The 19,964-nt window shown below is 37.9% G+C and overlaps 1 protein-coding gene across 1 annotated transcript in view; it reads right to left on the reverse strand.

The window, feature by feature from the left end:
* The window catches only part of unc5da (unc-5 netrin receptor Da), a 181,403-nt gene that overhangs the window by 12,012 nt on the left and 149,427 nt on the right, over positions 1-19,964 (reverse strand). Inside the window, exons 5-12 of the mRNA XM_053240305.1 lie at positions 16,992-17,172; positions 15,220-15,387; positions 14,276-14,440; positions 14,077-14,112; positions 12,533-12,721; positions 6,425-6,751; positions 6,203-6,287; positions 1,597-1,759 (exon numbers count right to left, since the gene is read on the reverse strand). Of these exons, the coding sequence (XP_053096280.1) occupies positions 1,597-1,759; positions 6,203-6,287; positions 6,425-6,751; positions 12,533-12,721; positions 14,077-14,112; positions 14,276-14,440; positions 15,220-15,387; positions 16,992-17,172 (1,314 nt within the window). The remainder of the gene's footprint in view (positions 1-1,596; positions 1,760-6,202; positions 6,288-6,424; positions 6,752-12,532; positions 12,722-14,076; positions 14,113-14,275; positions 14,441-15,219; positions 15,388-16,991; positions 17,173-19,964) is intronic.

Below are 19,964 nucleotides of genomic sequence, written 5' to 3' on the forward strand. Positions count from 1 at the left end.
GGGCTAACAGTAGTAAGGTAAACAAAGGTGACAAATCCAACCCAGTGAACATTCAGAAAATTAAACTCAGAATCCCAAACTCTGTAATCCACACTCCAAGGGCTGTATTCAGAGACATTGCATACCAATGTCAACATTTGTCTGTATATATATATATATATATATATATATATATATATATATATATATATATATATATATGAATGGTCAATATATATACAGGAAACGTTATGCACAGGGAAAGTCGGTACATGTAATGTAAATGTAAATTGAGTATAGTTCATGCCTCTGAGGTTGCCAGATTTTTCTTGAGTAGAAGTATCAGAGACAGGGTTTTTTTAATAGCGTCTAGAGCACAGGACATAACACTACTCCTTGCTTGAGCCGATATCGCACAAGAATAATGCATTTAAGTCCAAGTCAGAATCATGCGTAACTAAGACATGCCTTTGTTTTTGAGAAACAAAGAGAGTGAGAGTGCATAATTCTTGTGTAATGGCCTGAATAGCACTTAACTCTGTAGTAACATCTGAGGTCTAAATACAAACATTAAATCACTAATCACTCACTACACTACCTGCATGTAACTCCGAATGATGACTACCATTGTCAAATGTATTGTACTTTTTTTGAAGGACCAGCACAGATTTTTGTTGAAGCATTATTTCAACCTAAATAATTTTTTCAACAAAAAATGTTCTGTGATATTACATACGGTATATTGTCATAAATGTTCTCATGAACAAAGAACACTCACAAAAATACGTAAAAAAAAAAAAAAACAAGAAGATTCCTATAATAATCTTATAAAATTCTTAAAATTCTTAGAAAATTCTTATAATGTCTACTGTTTTTTTTCGCAGGATTGAAAAACATTGATATATTGGAAGAACGTCCAACCCCCAAAACCACAAACAAAAATCAGGTTGTAGCAAAATGCTAAACAAGTCTGCTCCTTGTGGTTAAAATTGGTATAACACTGGTATAGCAGGAAAAAAAAAAAAAACAATCATTTACTCCTTGTGGTGAAATTTGATATGGTGTAATGAATGAAGTTCCACTCTTCTTTCACATTAGCCTTCTGGCACACCACAATAATGGAAAAACTGGAGAGAAATAGTAGATAGTAGATGCTGTATATACCTCAGGGATACATTTAAATTTTTCCCACCTTTTGAAGGATTAGTATTTTTTTCCAGGGGAAAAAATGTGATCCAGGAAATTGGTCTGATTAAACCAAACCACACTTCAGCGTAATATAAACAAAGAGAAACTTTCCCACCAACAGCTTAGCAGTTTTATGGAGACTTTGTTGTATCACAGTTAGGCAGGCTGGCCCAGAGCTATTTTAGTAGCAGAACTGAACGTGTGTCCTTTAGCATTTTCAGATTATACTCCTATCAAACTCTTCCTTACAAATACACAGTATACTCAAACTTACTTCACTAGCTTGGATGGCAATAATTAGAGTCTGATGACCAGCATAAATCTTGCTCGCTTGCAAATCATAGCCTTATTTAATCATGTAACTGAAATTACAAGAAAAAAAATTACATGACATAGTTTGTCCTTCTGTAATAACAATAATTCACTGACCTCCCAGTTGTCTCCATGTGTTTGTCTCTTCAGTCTTACACTCCAGTCCTCTGAGATATCTGCACAGTGTGATATCGTCATGGCGACGGGACATGACAAGATGACACCTGGTGGACCAAATGAGACCTCGGGACCCAAAAGAACCTCATCATCAGAGAGAACACTGAAAACAGAAAGCAGAAAAATAGAAACCACAGTCTGAGTGATTATTATTCATTATTTAATGGACAACCACAGGCCTACATTAAATCCTTAAAACGTTACAAACAAACTATATTATCACAGATGACTAAGGCTGTAGCTCAAATTGTGCATGATGCACTATATTCTTAGGCCATACACTATTTATCTGACTAATTAGTACCTGACTAATGTTTTAATCTTAATGAAAATGACCAAATACTATCAAGAACTAAATGGCGCCAGAAAAGCCTCCACTTTACCAAACATTAATGTGCTCCCTAAATCTTTATTTTTTTAATCTGTGGTACAGCATCATTCTTGTTTTTGCACTGGCCTTTTAGAAGAAATCAAATCACAGCAGCTTCTAGAGTAAGCAACATAACAGGCTTCAGGAGCAAGTATGTTTTCCTATGATTTTATGAGGCAATTTGATATTAAAATGATGAAATGGTCCATAATGATAAACTAAACTGGCCCAGTATCTCTAGTTTCATAGTAAACAAACACTTTCATTAAAATAATTAAAAGCAGCAAAGCTGAAAAAACATAAGGGATATATATATATATATATATATATATATATATATATATATATATATATATATATAATATCCCTTTTAACACACCAATAATGACATCTCCAGACTCTAGAAGAGTCTTTCAGCTCCACTACAAACACACCAGATCAAAACTGGTAACTACACATGTGGTACGATTGATCAGGTGTGTGTGTGGTGGGATGATGTAAGATCTCCTGGTCTTCAGCTGCATTTTGAAGGCTCAGTATATCTCGGACCACTAAGATGGGGTTTTCGGAAAACTACAAAATTAGTGACAGGTGGCATTTCTGCCTCACATCTCTAGTTCCTCTGGGTTCTTTGGTTTCGTCTCACTGTCCAAAAACACACCAGTGCATTGGCTACTCAAAATTGCCTCTAGGTATGAAGGAGTGTCTGAATGTGTGTGCGCACGGTGTGCTGCAATGGACTAGTGTCCTCAGGATATTCATTGTGACCCTGACTAGGATAATGATGAATGAATAAAAAGTAGTGTTATTTGTTGTGTCTTAAGCCCTATTCAGCCAGGATTAGATTTGAGGGCCTAATTCCATCATTGGCAGGTGCCACTTTGTGATTTTTATTTGTCTCTCTTCCCCTAATTCTGTGGTGGTATGATAATTATAGTCCCAACCAGATAGACATCGCTGTAATATCGCAGGCATATGCTGCCTCTTTTTTTGAAAAAAAAAAAAAGTTTGCTGCCATATTTAGTTGAGGAGGTGAGGTCTTTGCTATTTCTACTCAGAAAGGAAAGAAGCCAAAGGGAAAATTCCTCCAGCTCTGAAAGAAACAGCACTAACAGTCTGGAATTAAAGGAAGTAGAACCCCAATTTAGAAGATTTAGGGTGCCTTTAAAAAAATAAAGCAGTGTCTTTCAACACTTGTCCAATTTAACAATTTCCACTTCAGTTCCCTCACACAATGTTTTGGTTTGTTTAGCGTTTGTTGATTAATTTATTCTCTGTAATTACAGAGGCATTGAACAAAGATGCTGCACTTGTAATTTTTTTTGTGTACAAAGACAATCATCTCGATGAACAAGCAGAAGCTGTTGTTCAGAGAAATGAGTGAGTGAGAGTAATGCACAGCTGTTTGATTGTAATTATCAGCTAGATATGATAAGATGATGCTTGGGTACCTGCAGAAATTATTAGGTTTGTCTTTAGTTTTTCCATTTGCTGAGGACTGGAACAAAGGGAGCCTTAATAAGTTACTCAGCTGAATTACTGTGCTTGAAGGTCAATACATTTGCAAGTTGATATTTACAAAGTGTGTGTGTGCATTGTCCTTGCGCTTGTCAGATAAAGAAATGTTTGTTAATTACTGCGATGTGAAGAATGGACTGCAACTGTCACTAATTCTTATTCTCTCTTGTTCAGAGATATGTACACACACACACACACACACACACACACACACAAATATTACATTATGATAAAGAGTAACCTTGCATGCACTGCTAAACAATGCTCAAGGTCAGTTATATCCATTTCTAACATACTAATTGAACTGAAACAACTTCAGTAATGCAATTATTATTTGTGCAATTGGAGACCATTAAAAGAGAATCATTCTACTTTTGACTTCTTTATAATTACTGAACATATTAATTTGGTAGCTTAGAGGACTATACTAATTGATTCAGTGCTACAGTTCACAATAATGTTCAATAACACATAGGTAACTATGCAAGGACTAAGCAGGAATGAATGAATAATACTATATTAACAACCAAGTCACTACAATTAACTACTAATGAATACTAGGCAATTACTCAGTAAGTTACACTAAATTAATGTTTTGTTAATCCAGTATGAACTAAGCAATAATTACTGAGTCTTATATAGCTCTCTCTGTGAGATGACAACAATTAGCTCTTTGTGTTCACATACATACAGTATATTACAAAAAATATGCACTCAAATACAGTATATGGCCTCACATAATCATGTAATTTAGATGACAGGCAATAATTTAACATCTAAACTCTAGTATTTACTCTCTCTCCTATTTCTCTCTCTCTCTGTCTGTGAGTGTGTGTATGCAATATCTAACGGTTTATTGCATATGAACAGTGTTAATTATGATAATGAATGCAAATATGCAAATCTATTATATAATTACTACACAAACATGCAGGCGAAGCAATTGAGTCTCAAGAGTACTGCATACCATCTGCTGCTTTTATACCTTCCAAGTCCCTTTTATTCTATTTTTCTCATGCTCTCTCTTTTTTTCCCCCAAATTCTCTCCCTCTCTTTTATTCTTAATACTTTCTTTTTTCCTCATTTTCTCTCTATAACCCTTTTGCTTTTATAGTGACACATTCCTCTCTGAATTGTCTATCATTCGCAATCCTGCCGCTTTAGCCGATACAATTGTGAATGACGGCTATGCTGAATGGATACAGTTTGATCGACAGGTGGCTGGCTGGGTGTGTTAGGGTGTCTGAGCTCAGTGGATTTGAGTACAAAGTCTTGACGCGTCAAAAAAGATTTATGGACTTGCTTTAAATAATGAAAAAAAAATAATAATCCACCGAAACAAGTGCAGAGGGTGGCATGGTGCTGCAGTGGGTAGCAATGCTGCCTCACAGCGTCAGAGTCAGGGGTTTGGTCCTGAATTTGGGTTACTCTCTGTTTTGCAAGTTGTTCATATGGGTTTCATCTTACTGTCCAAAAACATGCACTTAGGCATTTTGATTGGCAATTCAAAATTACCCATAGGTGTTAGTGAGTGTGTGCATGGTGCCATATGATGGACTTGTGATGTCTCCCACCTTGCACCCAGTGTTCCTGGGATTGGCGCTGGACTTAACCCTGACAAGAATAAAGTGGTTAATGAAAATGAATGAATAAAAGCATTACCATGCTGTATTCAGAGTAAATTTGATGTAATAATCTTGATGGAGTATCTTAATAGTTAATTATGCTTTGTCTCACTAATTCAGCTATTAGATTAGTAGACAGTCTCAGGTGTCTTGTAGACTGGAACAGGTTTTATTCTAGTATTGCTTTGTATTGACTCCATCCATCTTGATGCTCCCGTCACCATGCTTCACTGTGGTGATTGGATTCTCCGGGTGATGAGAAGTGTTGGGTTTCCAATAAAACATAGTACTTTGTGCCTAGGCCAAAAATTCAGTTGATGAATTTGTTCATTGTGCCAATGATTAGGCTATGTTTTCTAGAAGAAGGAATTATGTCTTGTTAAAGTTCATCCATGAGAAATAAAAAGACAACACAACATTTTTTTAACAAACTCTTAGTGAAGACCAAGACAAGTTCAAGTACAAATGTCAATACACTTGAGACAAGTCCAAGTCAATTCTGAAAATGTCTTGAGACTGGACTTGAGTCCTACAGCCTTGCATGGTCTCCCTATGTATGTGTGGGTTTCCTCTGTATTCTCTATTTTCCTCCCATCTCCCAAAACATGGCAGTATGGGGATTGGCTTGGCTTACCCTAGGTGTGAATGAGTGTGTGTATGTGTGTGCATGATGCCCTGCGATTGAATGAGTCTCATTCAGGATCTATTCCTGCTTTGCCTCCAGCGTTCTTGGGAGAGGCTCCAGATCCACCGCAACCCTACCCAGGATATAGCAGTTTTTGAAGTTGAATGAATGAATGGACAAATCTCCTCATCACTGAACTTACATTTCTGAACACACACACACACACACACACACAGAGTTATTAGTCTTGATTGCTCTAGATCCCCGAATGAGTTTATCTCCCAAAACAAACACTAATACACAGATGCTAGCATAATGGGATTTAAACAATAAAACAACAGTTAAATCTAGTGTGTGTGTGTATGTGTGTGTGTGAGTGTGCGCGTGTGTGCGTGTATGTATTCCTACCAGGTGACTTCCTGATTGATGCTCATGTACATTTCCCAGCTAGTGTCCTCTGGAATTGCCCCATGAGGAATCAGCAAACTCACACCTGCAAACACGTGCACACACACACACACACACACTCGTGACATTTGTACCAATACACTGTACATATATAGACATGAGCAGTGTATATGTGCATACACACTTTTCTCTGATGAATCACACACACACACACATACAAACCTGTGTGTGGCAGCACAAGTCGACCTCCATTGTGCCCAAAGTGCCCACTGGTCTTGAGTATTGGCATGCTAGTGGGTGGAACCACCAGAAACTCTGCTTTCCTGCTTCTCCCCTCAATCATACCATCATGGGGAAATGTAAGGTGTGGAGCTTTTGAGTGAGGGGCTGTTCCCTCTGACACACCTAGCGACATCATGAAGGAGCTGTGAACTTTGACTTTGACATCAGGTAGTGGGTGGAAAATGAGCTCTTTATCCACCGAGTCAGGAAAACACATTGGGCTTGAATATGACACAGAGCGACCTGGATTCATCAGTAATGTGTTACCTGGAGAGGAGCAGTATTGAGTGATAGAAGAGGAAATTAGCTTGGGACAGGGACACACTGTCATGGTACTACTACTACAACTAACAACAACAAAACAACAACAAATTTAATAGAAACCAGTTGACCAGAAATTGATGACAAATTGTTGTGCCATAAGAATAAAACATTAACAGCTCTTTTATTGAACAGTGGCTGAGGAACCCACTATGCTTCCTGTTGCTTAGCTGAAGTCCCAAAAGTATATATATATATATATATATGTGTGTGTGTGTGAAGACAAAACATCCCTCCATTTTCTGTACCGCTTATCCTACACAGGATCTCAGGGTGCCTGTAGCCTATCCTAGGGGATTTGAAGCACAGGACAGGGGACACCCTGGATGGGGTGCCAATTCATGGCTGGGCACAATCTCACACACTCACTCACTACAGACAATCAGCCTACAATGCATGCCTTTGGACTGGGGGGGGGGGGGGGGGGGGTGGTTCCTCCGGAGTACCTGGAGAAAACCAGCAAAGCATTGGGAGAACATGCAAATTCCACGCACACAGGGCGGAGGTGGGAATTGAACCCCCAACCCTGGAGGTACGAGGCAAACATGCTAACCACAAAACATGTTAGTCAGAAAAGAAAACAGTTGAGGCACAGCTCAACTAAGTACCACCCTAAAAGAAAAGGATTGCCATATTCTTAACCTAACTCCATCATCCTTTGAAAAGCATGACAGATTTTTAGATATCTGCATTAATATTTCTGCCTAGAAATCCAGTTCTCAGGGTTTCTCCAGCTCATTTTTGATAGATATGGCCATTCTGGATGATGACCAGGTCAAAGCATATCAGACATAAAAATGCGTTCTTGCAAGCTCCATGAAATATTTTGTCAAGAAGTTGTTACGAGTTGGGTTCAGATTCTGTGTGAACAATGCAAGCATGAAATATATGAATGGAGAGTATGGAAATTGACAAGGGAAATTATTCTGGGTTAGTACAGATCCTTGCACAAAGATACTATAATAAATTGGCTAAACACCGCTCATATGCCTTAATAATAATAGCTGAACCACTTCTTTAACTTAAACTTTATGTAAATATGTATTTGTGTTCCATGTGAAATGCCCAAATGGAATGTTGACTATGGATGGAATAAAACACAATGGGTAAATTGTTATAGGAATATAATCCTTTACCACCCTGAAGCTGATTATTTTCCAATAAAAGCATGTCCCTAAGTGTTTTATTTATCTTATAACCACATAATTTGCAAGTGATTACAATATATATTTATTAAAGAATGAAACTTTTATCCATTAATAGTTACATTTAATGTTCATGAAACAAGGTAGTTCCTGTTATCGCTTGCAGCCTCAGTTTTTCTCTCTCTTCAATTTAATAATAATTCAAAAAAATAATTCATAAAGCACAAAGCAACCTGTCCTGAGGACTTTCCAGGAGCAGAAAGCCTAAAGTTACAACTTTACCACTTGATTCCTTCAAAAAAATGCTAAATAAAGATTACAAGATATTCACCATATCAACAACTATATATTGTTTAATCGGTTGTAGTGCTACTGTCAGAGCTGTGCTGTTATAGAAAATCAAACAACACCTTCTGACCAATCGGGATTGAGAATTCAACAGGTATAAATTTAATTCTTCAACCTTTTACTTTGTGACTTATCTTATCTGAGGAAAAGTTCAAGTCCCTTCCTTTACTGTCTTTGTGGCTAAGACATGATTCGCTGGCTACAAGGGCTTACCTGAAACACATCAGACAAAATTGCTGTAGTTTGGAAAATCTTTTTATTTTGCTCCAGTTTGCTCAGAACAGAAACAATTTCTACCTGACCTTCATTGTCCCCTTCATGAGAGGATTTAAGTATATTAGCTAAAATTTTACTGAAGTGTCACGTGGAAAGGGAGCTCCTGGGACATGTGTTAATCAAAGGGTAGCACGATGTGGACAACAGCTGAAGATCTTTAAAACCAGCAAACATGGCATCACGAATGTTTCTGAAATGAACACTCATCAACCCTTCAACCCATTAACCCATTAACCCTTCAACCCTGAATGGATCTTCACCCATCATCAGGTGAATTGGGAGCAAACAAAGAATTATGCAATGAACTATAGGTAGGTAAAATTTTTTACATAGAACTCTGTACATCGTGAGGTGAGTAAGTAAGAGTGATGTCTTGCTTCTGTAGAAAAGAATCTGACCTCTTCATTGCACTGGTGTTTAGTTTCCCAGACAAGGAAACTGTAAAAGTGAGAAAAGTCATCATGAAATTGGCGATATGGCTCCTTTAGGAATATGATATAGATTTGCAATCTGGCTCAGTTTACACCAGTGTGTCAATCTCCTAACATAAAAAGTTCATTTCAAAGCAAAGATATTTTTTTTGCAGTTTTCCTTTATTCTTCCACCAGATTGTTTATGATCAGTATGAAGTGGATAAAATGAGCTGTGCTGGGAAGATTCAATTCTACCTTCCCTCAATAATGTTCCCTGAAGAAATGTTCTGGTACTACAGCAACAATATCACAAAAATCATCCCCGAGCTACATCTTCTCAGCCAGACACTTCAGTGTTTTGCCAGAAATCTGGGCACAGCACACTGAAAGGCATGTTTAATGTGTGTGTGTGTGTGTGTGAGAGAGAGAGAGAGATATTCAGCATCACAGCCTGAGAGACATCTGCGAGAGTTGATTATCTTATAAACTTATCTGATTCACATTGTTTTGTAGGTCTGATGCATGCCAGTGGTTAACACACATTTTTGCTGTTATTGTTGGAGTATTTTTATTCTTCTTCTTCCCTTTGCTGTAATATCTTCTGTCCTCTGTTCTTCTATGTTATTACAATGTTCACAAGAGCATTTACAGATGAAATTTGGTATTCATTAAAATCCAGTTAGTACCAGAAAAACATTCATATCTTATGAGAGCTACTGAGTTTGTGTAAATTTACGTATAAGGAGATTCATCCTAATGTACTGTAGATCTCGACTGATCAGCTTCAAATCATATCATTGGCAATGAGTTACTGCAAATTTTATATACAAATTATGCTTGTCAAGTTTAAATAGCTAATTTATTTCAATTACACACAAATTTGTGAAACTCAGCCCTGTTTATATTTATGACTGTAGCTTGGGAGAAAGCAATCCAAAATCTGTAAATTAAGACAAATACTGTATATCTAGTCATTTAATTATGGAAAAAAAAATAATGATGCCCTTTAAAAGGAGACAGAGTTAGTGTGCATCTACGGTAGCTGACACACTACAATGACTGTGCTGCATTACTGGAAGTCTAAGCGCATACAGCTCTTAGGATATGCTCTGTCATGTTTAGTTGTCATTTTGTTGTTTTTAGCTCTCTGTAATCTTTGCCTTTTATGGAGTTTTGTGGGTGTCGCTAAATGTACATCAGCTGTGCCATGAACATGCTTGGTACTTTACAGGTGACAGTTTCTATCAACATACGCACAAAGAAAATGAGTGGTACCAAAACTTTTGGAATTTGTAGACTGGTTTGACCTACGAATATATTTGCACACAACTTTACTGAAAAACTGAGAAATGTGTTTGATGAAATATAATAGAGTATAACTATGTTATTACTATAACTTACTATTAACTTTATCTTTCATTCATCTTGCATTATGAATTTTATTATATATATTTTACAAATCAGTTTAAATAAACAGATTAAATACTCACATCTGTTGGTTGTGGTACATCACGTATGGAATTTTTATTTTCTACCGACATTAAAAATATGTTTATAAATACAATATATATTAAGAAATTCTTAATGCAGGAAGATTTCTTTTGGTTACTGAAGTTAAGGGTAGGGTGAGGTGTAGGCTTAGCCTTAACTATGTCATTATGTATGTGGAAGGTTTTCACTATAATAGTAAGACACGTGTGTGTGTTTATGTTTGTGTGTGTGATAGCAGTAGAGTTTAATGGCTTGATGAACTGTGTAACTGTGAATAGAAGATGTTGGCAAAGGGAATTAATGGTGTGTGTATTCCTGTGTCTGCATCCATTATAAACAGTTTGATGGCAGTAAAGTGCAGTTTTGTTGGTGGTAGAGATTCATGGTGCATCTGTGTGATGGCAATACGTAAATTTTAGTAGAGCAGGTGGTAGAATTTGGTAGTAGGTGATGGCACAGTTTAGTGTGTGGCAGTGAACTTTAGTGTTTGTGGAAAAATCTAATGGTGTATGTGTGTGTGTGTGTGTGCAGATGTGCGCAGTAAAGTTTACTAGTGTTTTGTGCATGATAGTGGATTTTAAGTGTGTGTGTGTATGTGTGTGTGTGTGTGTGTGTGTGTTGCATGTTCTTCTGCTGCTTCAGTAAACAAAGTCCATTACAGAACTCCATCAACATCATAGCCTCCTACTGGGAGTGTTTACCCAGAGAAGAATAGAGCAACTTAGAGCAGTGTGTGTGTGTGTGTGTGTGTGTGTGTGCGCGTGTGTGTGTGCTTGCCTGTACAGATACACAGTGAAGAGATTTAGTAGTGCTACGTTTCTGAAAACTGCCATTTGGGGCACTATTATCCTGCAGTGACACAAACAATATTAAAACAAAATTAACAGATATAAAAGATTGTGTTTTGTTGTATTGTGTTGGGTCCTACAAATTTAAATGAGCATTTGATTAAGTTAAGTTTATATTTTGGAGGCAAAACATTAATGAAAGCTAGTAAATTATCATAAATGATGCTAACTGGTTACAGTTAGCAGCTTTCATTCATCGTTAGCTGCATTTTTTTTCTTTTTTTTATTCACATATAATCAGTATAATACTTTTTAATAAAACATAAATCTCTCAGACATTTGACAGACTTCTGACCCTTCCAGAAATACTTCCAGGTCTCATTCTCATCTCTTTGTCATCTACAGTATCTAGGACTTTTTGATACACCTTGTTTTCTCAGTTAATCTTACATTTGTAGGATTTTTGTAAAAAAAAAAAAAAAATGCAGAGGTGAAAAAAAAATACTTTATAGTTCTGGTGTGACCGTCCTTTACAGTTCTGGTGTGACACACACACACACACACACACACACACACACACACTCACACACAGACATGTAAAACACTGTGTCGGCGGTCTGGTTGCATTTGTCTAGAAATTTGTATGCATACATCATATGGCAGCTCATATACATCAAATGTCATCATGCCCCAGCTTCAGGCATGAAACAAGTCTGTCAATACAGTGACTGGCAGGAGCCACAGCTAATCAGGAGACAGAGAAGAGCACAGTGAATGACATGAATGAGAGAGTTATAGATTCAATATTCACTATAGTGAATAGCTCACTATAGTTAAGAATTCAATATATCACTATAAGAGTGAACTCAGTAACTGTGACAATCACATTGATGTGCACTATAAAGTTATTTTATTCTCATAACGCTTCTGTAATACTGAGCAATCACGTAGCTCGTATACTTTGACTGCATCCCAAACTGTATACTACCTTACCAAACAGTATGTCACCATTCCACTTGTGTCATTACTATTTAGGTTAACTACTTAGTGTGCATTGTGCAGTTTGGAACCTGACCATGAATTCTGTCTATATGTGTGCTGTGAGATTAATGCGTATATTGGAGAAACACTGTACCACATCGTCCATCCTGTAGCTTTATGTAGCTTGAACGTATAGATAGACAGAGTTCTTCATAAATTAATGAATCAATAATTAATCAATCAATTAAATAATCAGTAAACAAAGTTAATAAGTCATGGTCTCACCCTGTGTGTTGCTCTTAAAGCTGAAGGACTGGAATCCTCCAGTGAGCACAGAAGCGTCAATAGCATCAACACCGCATTCACTGTGGCTCCGCCTATAGAGTGTCACAATGACGATCAGCATCACCACGGCGACTGCACCTCCTCCTAGGCCTGAGTATAGAGCCACATCATTGCTGACCTCTGCCTCCGCTGATTGATAGATAGATAGATAGATAGACAGATAGATAGATAGATAGATAGATAGATAGAAACAAACATACTGATTACTGATTTTGAGATATGTTTAATCAGAGTTCTGAACTACAGTTGGCATTGTAATTGTTTTTAGTGTGAAAGTAACACTGGTAGCTCTGTGTCAGGGGTATTGGATCGGATTTGACAGGAAATTTGCATATGTCGTGCACCAGCTCAGATATGAAACAACTTCAGGCATGAAATAAGTCTGACTACACTATGGTTGTCAGAAGCCAATTAGGGGAGAGAGAGAGAGAGAGAGAGAGAGAGAGTGTGTGTGTGAGAGAGAGAGAGAGTTAGAATTCAATACACTACACTATGACATGAAGAAGCATTCAGTACTGATGTAGTTTTAGCCCTTTTCTAGCTGAACAGGTAAGGGACCTATTTGTTCCCCATTTTGATGGGAAGCTAGTAAGTTAAAAAAAAAAAAAACAGATAGTCAGCCAATTTTTCCTCATTGTTGATAATAAGGCTGAGCTAGAGAACTCATGGTTGCCAAGAGTGACCAACCGGAGATGTTGGCGTGTTTCTCTGTAATTCTGTATTTTAAACGGTTATATCTGGCAAGAGTGAGTGAATAGAGCCCTCTGTTCACCTGAATTGTGTCTTTTTATTCTCAAGTGTTGGCTTATTTGGTTTGTGCCCAAAAAAAGACAAAAAACAACAACAAAGGAAATACACAAAGTTATTTTATTCTCATAACACTTCTTTAATACTGCACGCTGTACAAGTACAACCCGTGTTTGGAAATGTCCTTCTGCAAGTAGCTTGCAACAGCATTTTGCCAACAGTAAGGATGAAATTCCAGAATCTTCTGAAATGCTTTTATTTTTTTCCTGAGAAGTCAAATAACACATGACAAAAAAAAAGGGTCACAAATACCCCTCATAGTATTTTGCAGCGCAACACATTCTGCTTTTGTGTCATTTTGTTTTGATCCTTTGTTTATGTTATGTCATGTGCTCTTCTAATCCTGTCTCCACCTCTGTCCTGTCATTGGTCGATTACTCTAATGTGTTCACCTATTCTGTGTCTCACTTTGATTATTTGTGTTTCTGTTCCTCCCTGCAAAGTCTTATTGTGCTTTCTGTCCCACTACATCCAAGCCTTGTTCTCTGCTTCCTGGATTTGACACTGATGGACCCTGGATTTTTTAAAAGTTTTTTGTATTTTGTTGTCTACCTCTTCTCTGACCCTTGCTATAGAATTTAATGATGCTTCTTTTATTGCCTGAAATAAAACACATATTGAGTTCATGCACTTACATCCTGTCTTCAATAACCACATGTTTCAAAATGAAGTCTTACCTTGAGGAACCTTCAAATCATGCAGGAGCTTTTTATCTGCAAATAGAAAAAGACATGCACCAACACACAAAAACACACACCCATACCATATTGATAAGAGGATGCAATGCTTCATGCCAAATGTACATTTATTAGGATTTCTTTAAAGCATGTTAAAGCATGTTTGATTATAATGAGGAGGGAAATGAAGATGACTTACCTTGAGTACACAGATCGCCAGTGCAGTTCTCTGTGTCCAGCGCACTTCCGTCACACACCTTCCCTCCATGTTTGGGCTCTGGGTTTACACACTCTCTACCTCTCCAATGTTCACACTCTGAACTGCACACAGACCAGAGAGACCAACCGGACCAGCCACCATCCACTACACACATACACACACACACAAAACCACACCCATACACAAGCCTCCTTTATTACTCATACAAACACTACTGCTTTCTTCACCTCTCCATGTTCAATCCCACAACATTTACATACTGTACATTTAGCTCACAGGGGAACATCTCATTCCCATGTTTTTTCTTCTCTTCTACCTGATAAATCATCAGTTTATTTAATATAAATTGTTTCATGTGTGCTACACAACCCAAATCACTACAAAATTACTTCAGTAAAGTCAGCTTACACCTTCAAAAGCGTTATTTAATAGAGAGATAAATTAGCCATTGGCCAATTGGACAAACACTCACAAAAAAATACACACACGCACAAACACAGCATGACAGGGTTCATTCCAGACAACTGAGACAAATTAATAATGCGTGGCTGATTGATCAGGCTGCCTTGGCTGGATAACAGGATGTTTTGAAGATTCAATTTCTGATGAGAATTAAGACGTGTGTTTTTTTTTCGATGTGGTTCAAGGTGAAGTTATCACATAGCCAGCCTTCTGCAATTAGCCTCATTCCATGGTAATTCTTTTTTTTTTATTAATATTTGATTGTTCTAGCTGATTTCTTTTATTTTACAATTATTCTGTCTATCTGAGCTATTTTATATCTGTTTATGTTTGTCTAGACAGACATGAAGGAAGTAGATATAAATGGTGATGTGAGACTGTCTGGGAATTTCGGTGCTCTTTTGAATGGAAATACACACACACACAGACACACAGACACACAGAGTGACATCCCAGCTCACCTGGACAGGGTGAGGAGCAGCTGCTCTTCTGTATTGAAACACCTTCGCAGAACGCTCCACCGTTCAGCGGCGCTGGATTGGTGCACGTGCGCGTGCGTTTCATAAAACCCCGGCCACACTGCACACTACAGTCTGACCAATCAGACCATGATGACCATCCTCCATTCACTAACAAATGAAGGAAGAAAAAAGCAGAGATTGACAAGTGAGATTATGATGGCATAGGAAAGATACATAATTATATCCTATACACGATGAACTAGCTGATCCCCAGAGAATTGCAGGCTGTCTCTCTCAGACACATGCACTGAAAAACGCACTTGTTTACTGACAATCTTTCTGAAGACTTAATGAAGAAAATGGAACCAAATGTAGGCTCTTGTGGTTTCATCTATGAAATTATGTTCTCATTTGATGGCTCTTACAAAATAAACCTAAAAAATTCGTTATAAAAAAGAAAGGAAAATTATTTCTTAAAAAAAAAAAAAAAAAGAACGATAACTCTATGGAGTTAAACAACTGTGCAACATCTAGAAATGCAAAGAAATCATTGGAAAATCGGCTTATATCTGTCAAATTTCACATTTTTTAAATGGTTGGTTACTCAAAAGAGGTAATTAATATTTCAACAGAATTTAAAATGTATGAAGTTGTGAATTAGGGCTTTATGAAGATTAATATTAGTTGAATGGCTGATATAAACAGTGGGGCTCTGCCCCATCCGTCCCTTTGGATGGATGAGCTGCCACTGTAAAAAAAAGTATCTTGGTGTTACTATTTCTCACTAACAGTAATTCATAACATTTTATAACTTTTTATATACACAATTTTGTTTCAAATCTATATGTAACTCATATATTCAGTGCCATGTATATAGCATATTTTAAAACATTAACTCAGAACCATCTAATTCCAAGGTCTCAATCTTATTATAAATAAAAGATTTATAACTTTTTTTTTCTTTTTTTGGCAAAAATACTTTAAGGTGTAGTTACTCTTACAAAATAACAAGGTAAAAAGTTTTCATGCCCATTGCTGAGGCTGATAAGTGCTACACTATTATCAGCATCTGGCTCAATCAGAGCACGAACATTGCCAAAAGTATTCATTTTTGCAGAACAGTATTGCCTTGTATTGTCAGATTACATCTTTATGGATGGAAATAATTGAGAAAAAAACAGAAAAAGATGCCTAGGCACCTCACTAAGAACTAGTGCTGCTCCTCAATCTAGCAAGTTGTGACAGCTCATGTCTGAAACCATCACTGTACTCAATCAGGCTTGCTTTAGCTAACATCTGCTTCAAAATATACTTAGTCTAATGGTGCTTGGAATCTGTAGAGCATGGATATGCAGCGGGTGAAAGGATCATTAACTCATTAGATGTACTGTTTGAACAACTGATCAAAACCAATCTGAAGCAAGTTCTCATAGATACATACCCCTGTTTCTCCATCATGCCTTTCAGGCTAAACCATTAGCCGTTTGAAAAATGAGAAAGATGTGCCGTGTAGCATGCCACAGATTATGATTTATAACCAGTATTGGCATATAGATCAATGAGGAGAAACAGGCTTTTAAAATATATACTGGTGTAGTGAGTGTATGTTATAGTCTGTCTATTACTGTGTGTTTACTGTTCCACTTCATTAGAGTAGTTCATGGAAGAACATGACCATTCACATATTCTTGTGATAACTTTTTGTAAAACGTTTGAATGGAAATTGAATGGAAAGTTGGATTTGGAAGTACAAGCCTTGAAAAAAAACTCACCATAAACAAGAACAGTAGCTGAGGCGCTACGTCTTCTAGCCACGATGTTGCTGGCTACACAAGTGTAATTTCCCGAGTCTGAGAGTCGTGCTTCATTAATAATCAGGTTATGATTTGCTCGTGTGTCAAAATTAACGTCAACGAGTGTGCTGACTGGTTCATCGTTCTTCAGCCATTCCACCTAAAAAAAAAGAGAAATAGAATGCTTGAGTAAAAGAGTAAAGCCTTTTATTTTAAAATTTGGTGCGATTACTGCATATATTACATATTATTACTTGTCACACTGTACTTCGGAAATTCCACCAGAATGTCTCCTGCTCTACCAGAATGGATAATACACTTGACCCTGTTCACACAAACATTGCTGAGATGTACAAGGCCATTCCCTTCCTCATTTGGGTCAGTCTGTTCAGCTCTCTTTGTTCATGCTGCCCAAGTACATGCCACTCATCAAATGTGTGAAACCATCAGTGAGGACAGCGAAGGTATGGCAAGAGGGGCGGTTTCTTCACTACAACACCAGTTTCAAGATACTAACTAGAGCATGTTTGCCTTACAGGCCACCTGGGGCTTGCACACAGATCTGAACACTTACACATCACCTGTCCTGGATCATATTAACACTTGTATAGACAATGTCACAACCCCCATACATGTGAAAGTCTTTCTTAATCAGAAACCGTGGATGAACTCTGAGGTCCACCTACTGCTGAAAGCAAGAGATGCTGTTTTTAAATCCAGTGATGCAGAGGCCTATAGCAGAGGCAGGGCCAACCTGAAAATGGGCATTAGGAAAGCTAAACAGTCATACAAACTTTCCACTGAGGAGCACTTCCATAACAACTCTGACCCCAGACGCATGTGGAAGGGCATCCAGACCATCACTGACCACAAATCAACAACTCGGAATCTCCCGACCGTCAATGCTTTCCTCATTGATGAGCTCAATCACTTCTACTCTCACTTTGACCAAGGCAGCAGGCAGCACACTACAAATGGTGACCCTTCTACTGTTGACCATCCCCTCTAAGTTTCCACAACAGATATACATTCAACTGAGCAGAGTAGATGCACATAAGGCCACTTGCCCTGATGGCATACCAGAGCATGTGCAGGAAAGCTGGCACAGGTCTTTCCTGACATCTTCAACTGTCCCCACATGCCCCACATTGAAGACAACAACCTAAGCAAGCCTAAGTATTCAACTGCAGTGTGCTTGAATGACTTCCACCCCCATTGTAATGAATGCTTTGAGAAACTGGTTCTGAGACACATCATAGGGGGTGTACCACCTACACTGAACTCCTGTCACTTTGCCTGCCACCTGAGCACGTTGACAAAGGATGCCATTTCCACTGATCTTCATTCAGCCCTCACCCATCTGGACAACAACACATACATAAGGATGTTGTTCATTGTCTTTAGCTCTGCATTTGAAGTGAAGTGAAGTCACGTGCAGCCAAGTATGGTGACCCATACTTGGAACTTGGAATCCATATGCAGTTGGATTCTAGACTTCCTAACCAATAGACCTCAGTCTATAGTCTATCAGTCTATTGGGCAATCACATGTCCTCTACCCTCATCTTCAACACTGGCCTCCCACAGGGTTGTGTGCCGAGTCCGCTGCTCCACTCCCTGTTTACCCATGACTGTGTGCCTCTGCATAACTCCAACATCATCAGCAAGGTGGTAGGTCACATCAGCAACACTGAGTCGGCCTTCAGGGAGGAGATCCAAAGCCTAGCTGCATGTTGTTCTGCCAACAGGTGAAGTCATCCACTATATAATGAATGAGACTTGAGTGTAGTTTTTAGCAGTTGCAATCGTTCAACTGTCCAAGTGAGAATATTCACAAGCATCCTTAGGATATCCATGTGGTATCTTCTACAGCAACCTCACAGCAAACTTTAGACTGTCCATGTGGATGCCATCTTCAGCAGCAGTAAGAACTATTCTTCAAAGTGTGCTTGAGGTAATAAGGATATTTTTGTTTTGTTTATGTTTTGCCATTTACACTACATATTTGTGGCTGTCCCATGAGTTTCACATCATCCTGTGCTATACTAATATTTGGTAGGGTGAGCATATTTTGGTTTTCAAAAAAAGAGGACACTCAGTGTAGGAGGGTGGCATGGGGCAGATAGGTACCCACAGTGGGTGGTGGGTTGAGGCAGGAGAGATCAAATAAGTGGTGACACTGTGGCTATGTGGCGATGTGTATGCAGGTGGAGGGGGGGAGGATAGTTGACCAATGCCTCCAAATCCATGCGACTTTGTTAATAAACTTTAATACTTAGCAGGTATTTTGTTAATGCCTCAATAGCCTATATGGACAAATGATCTTACTCCTTTCAATTCAACTCTTTACATGTTCAAATAAAATGAATAAAAAATGAGTTTACCAGCTTTTAAATAACATTGTTTATTTTCATGGCCATAAAGTAAAATAAAATAAAATAAAATAAATCCAGAAAAGCCAGTTGGCATTAAAAATCTACTATTTTACTACACTATTTTCAGCCCAAGTATTCTTTCCTTGAGGATTGAAAGTCTTTGCAAGGCATGAGTTTAAAATTATATTGTATAGAAACCTTCAGTGATTCATTTCATTTAGCTGATTAAATGAAATTAAACTGTCTCCTTTAGCTGCAGTTTTATTTTTCGTGAAGCTTATGTGGGCTTCTAAATTGCATTTTTGCACTGACATGTACGTGCCAGCTTTGCATGGTCATGCATTCTGCTTCCCCTGGATCACGACTGAAACGAAAACACAGGAAATTCATCTATGAGTTTACATTTGCGTTTGGACAATTTTTAAGCTGTGTTTATGTGCCATGCTCAACTACTGTTATCAAACATGCTCCTGCTCTGTCTTTGGCTGTTTCTGTGATGTGTGGCTTTTCCTACACATACTGAGGATAATGATTGAAAAGCAGTTTGACCAATGGTTGCTTGTAAAGAGAAGGGTCAA

The sequence above is a fragment of the Pangasianodon hypophthalmus genome, chromosome 15, assembly GCF_027358585.1.
Source record: "Pangasianodon hypophthalmus isolate fPanHyp1 chromosome 15, fPanHyp1.pri, whole genome shotgun sequence".
Taxonomy (NCBI): domain Eukaryota; kingdom Metazoa; phylum Chordata; class Actinopteri; order Siluriformes; family Pangasiidae; genus Pangasianodon; species Pangasianodon hypophthalmus.